The 2635-nt window shown below is 35.7% G+C and overlaps 1 protein-coding gene across 1 annotated transcript in view; it reads left to right on the top strand.

The window, feature by feature from the left end:
* Positions 1–685: 685 nt before the first annotated feature.
* LOC109533936 (calpain-D) overlaps positions 686–2635 on the top strand; it is a 13541-nt gene continuing 11591 nt past the window's right edge. The window contains exons 1-2 of the mRNA XM_019899450.2: positions 686–1222; positions 1329–1977. Coding sequence (XP_019755009.2) covers positions 1002–1222; positions 1329–1977 — 870 coding nt within the window. The 5' untranslated portion in view covers positions 686–1001. The remainder of the gene's footprint in view (positions 1223–1328; positions 1978–2635) is intronic.

Below are 2635 nucleotides of genomic sequence, written 5' to 3'. Positions count from 1 at the left end.
CGGGGTTTAACCTCTTCTGCACCCGGTCGTTGATGTCACTTTTTTTTCCACTTCAAATTTTTTTATGAACAGACATAATAAATATAATATGGTAGTTAAAAAAGTTTTTAATAAATTCCATTTAATTTTAGGTTGTAAAATACCGTGCACTTGTAATAATTCTAGAGTGTTTTTGCTACATTTGTGGTGAGTTTACTCTAAAAACACAGCGAAATGGATCTGTGGTGATTGGAAAGACTTACTTTTTTGTACCTTTAACTGCTTGTTTTTGCTTCTACAAGGAATTTTTAGATACCATGTTTTTAAGCTAAATTTTACTAAAATGGCAATAATCTACCAACGTCGCAAGTAAGAAAAAAAAACAATTTACGGTGCATATGCAGCCTATTAGGGTAGTTCTATTTAAAAAAATACAATTTGGCCTTGCCTCTCTTTTCTGAGACACTCTGTATCATATAAGATATTTGTTCGTCAACAACTTTTATATGAAACTATTTTTTGAAAGTTCAACACCAACGGAAATAATGGACTCTCTCGCACTAAAAACCCACCCTGTATGTATTATCAAAAGTTACTAGAACAGGAAAACTACTTATCAAAACACCCTGTATACGTATAGAGGAGAATTTTCCCGGTCAGCCGGACGTGTCAAATTTTTGGCATTTATTCTTGAAATGAGGTTAAGTTTAGTGTTTACAAGGTTTCGGTAGAGTTCTAATCTCGTTGCTCGTTTTACCGCTTTAAATCACTTGAAACACAATAAATTTGGACGTAAAATCGAAAATAATTTGTTCAAAACGTTCAGGAAAGTGTCGGTTTGGATCGTGCAACGGTGGATTAGCTCGGTGGACACGCGCAAGAGTCACAAGTGTTCAAAATACAAGAAATCCATACAAACCATGGCTGGATGTTTCCAAAATAGTTAAATTGTCAGCTGTTCGCGAGTGTTTCCTGACATAGTTTTATTTTTAAATGGGGTTATTAGCCATGTGCAAATTACAATGGGTGCAGTTGCATCGGTACTGCAATGGCACTGTGGCTCTTGCAGTTTAATCAATCCCACTGAACGTACGAAATGTATTAGATGTGGCAAATTGCGGCAGAGTTTCACGAACAAAGACCTTTTGGAAAAATCGAATTGTTTTGAAGCAGGTCAAAGCCGGAATTGTACAGTAATTAGACGATACAGAGCCACCAATACGCCTGTTCTGGATATAAACAGGTAGGTCAGTTAATGTTAATGACAATGTAATATATATGTTTTACATGGTCCTTCATTATTGAAAAATCAATACTTTGCACTGATGTAAATTGCTGTATGGTTTTAGGTGTATTGGCAAAAAGGACTGTTCGGTTTTGGTAAAGAACACCTTGATTAACACCTTAATATTTATAAGAAAACGGCAAGCACTTGTCGGCGGTAAGAGACAATTGCGTGTACATAAGTCCCAAAGTCTCCCCAATTTAAACTATAAAACATCTTGTGTTAAGTGCCAAGTCTCCTTTCAACAATCAACAGTATCCACATGTCTACTTTGTGATGACAATTTAGAAAACATGAACATTACTCAGTCACCATGTAAGATCTGTACAGTAGTAGGCCAACCGAATTACAAAAACTATGAGATTTTGAACTATGAAAGGTGCAAATGTCAGAAACCTTCGCCAGATCTGCTCTGTCTCTCCAATATCAGAAGCCTGAGCTGCTCTATTGACCAAAACATTAACTCTGACAAGCACTTGGACACTATTCAATTTAATAACATCCGAACAACGGCTAGTGGAATCAATGGAAGTAACCACCCGTCATCCAGTAATAATTACATGTGGGCTGTAAACAATTCAATGCCCTCCACCACCTGGACATGCAAAAGATGCACCTTGTTAAATAATGCCGATATATCAATGTGTGAAGCATGTGAGGCACCTTTCACCCCTGATTTTAATAGCAATGTTACTCCAAGTGTGATTATTAAGGTGAGAGTTACTCCATTCCCTTGTGTTATGGTTTGCCTTTGTAGAGAGAATGCACTTAACTACATCTAGCATTATGTGATCATTATTTGTGCTAAATTTCAGTTTGTTTTGGCTGCATTATGTTGTGCACCGCAATGTATAAAATGTACCATTTTTATTTTTCAAGCACACGCGAGAGCGTAATAGTGTATGATTTGGTTGCGGAAAATAAAACATTGTTTTTTTTTCGAATTAATTTGAAAGTGCCATATTTCGGTCAGAAGCGCCGATCAAAAAGAAGCACTTTTATCTACTGTTGATTTGTTTTACTTTCACGCACGAACTTGAACGTATCACTGGCATTATATTTTTCAAAGGATTTTCATTCAAAAGAAACCGACGTGCTTTTTTTATTTAATTACGTAGGTTTATCGACAACTATTATTATATAAGTACTTATACTTTGTAAATTACAACTTCGTTACGAGTTGTAATTTGAAATATTTGAAAATATGCAACTTGTACCCACATAGCAAAATTATATTCCCAGAATATACCTGGAATTCTATTCATTCATGTGATGCACATGCATATTCCTGGGACATACATGAGTTCCATTATGAACATTCCATGTATGTCCCAGGAATCTGTCAGAGTTAATACACTGAATGTTCATGGT

Source organism: Dendroctonus ponderosae, unplaced genomic scaffold (assembly GCF_020466585.1).
Source record: "Dendroctonus ponderosae isolate FM_Combo_2020 unplaced genomic scaffold, Dpon_F_20191213v2 Dpon_F_20191213_1, whole genome shotgun sequence".
Taxonomy (NCBI): Eukaryota; Metazoa; Arthropoda; class Insecta; order Coleoptera; family Curculionidae; genus Dendroctonus; species Dendroctonus ponderosae.
This window is presented reverse-complemented; position numbering and strand designations above follow the sequence as displayed.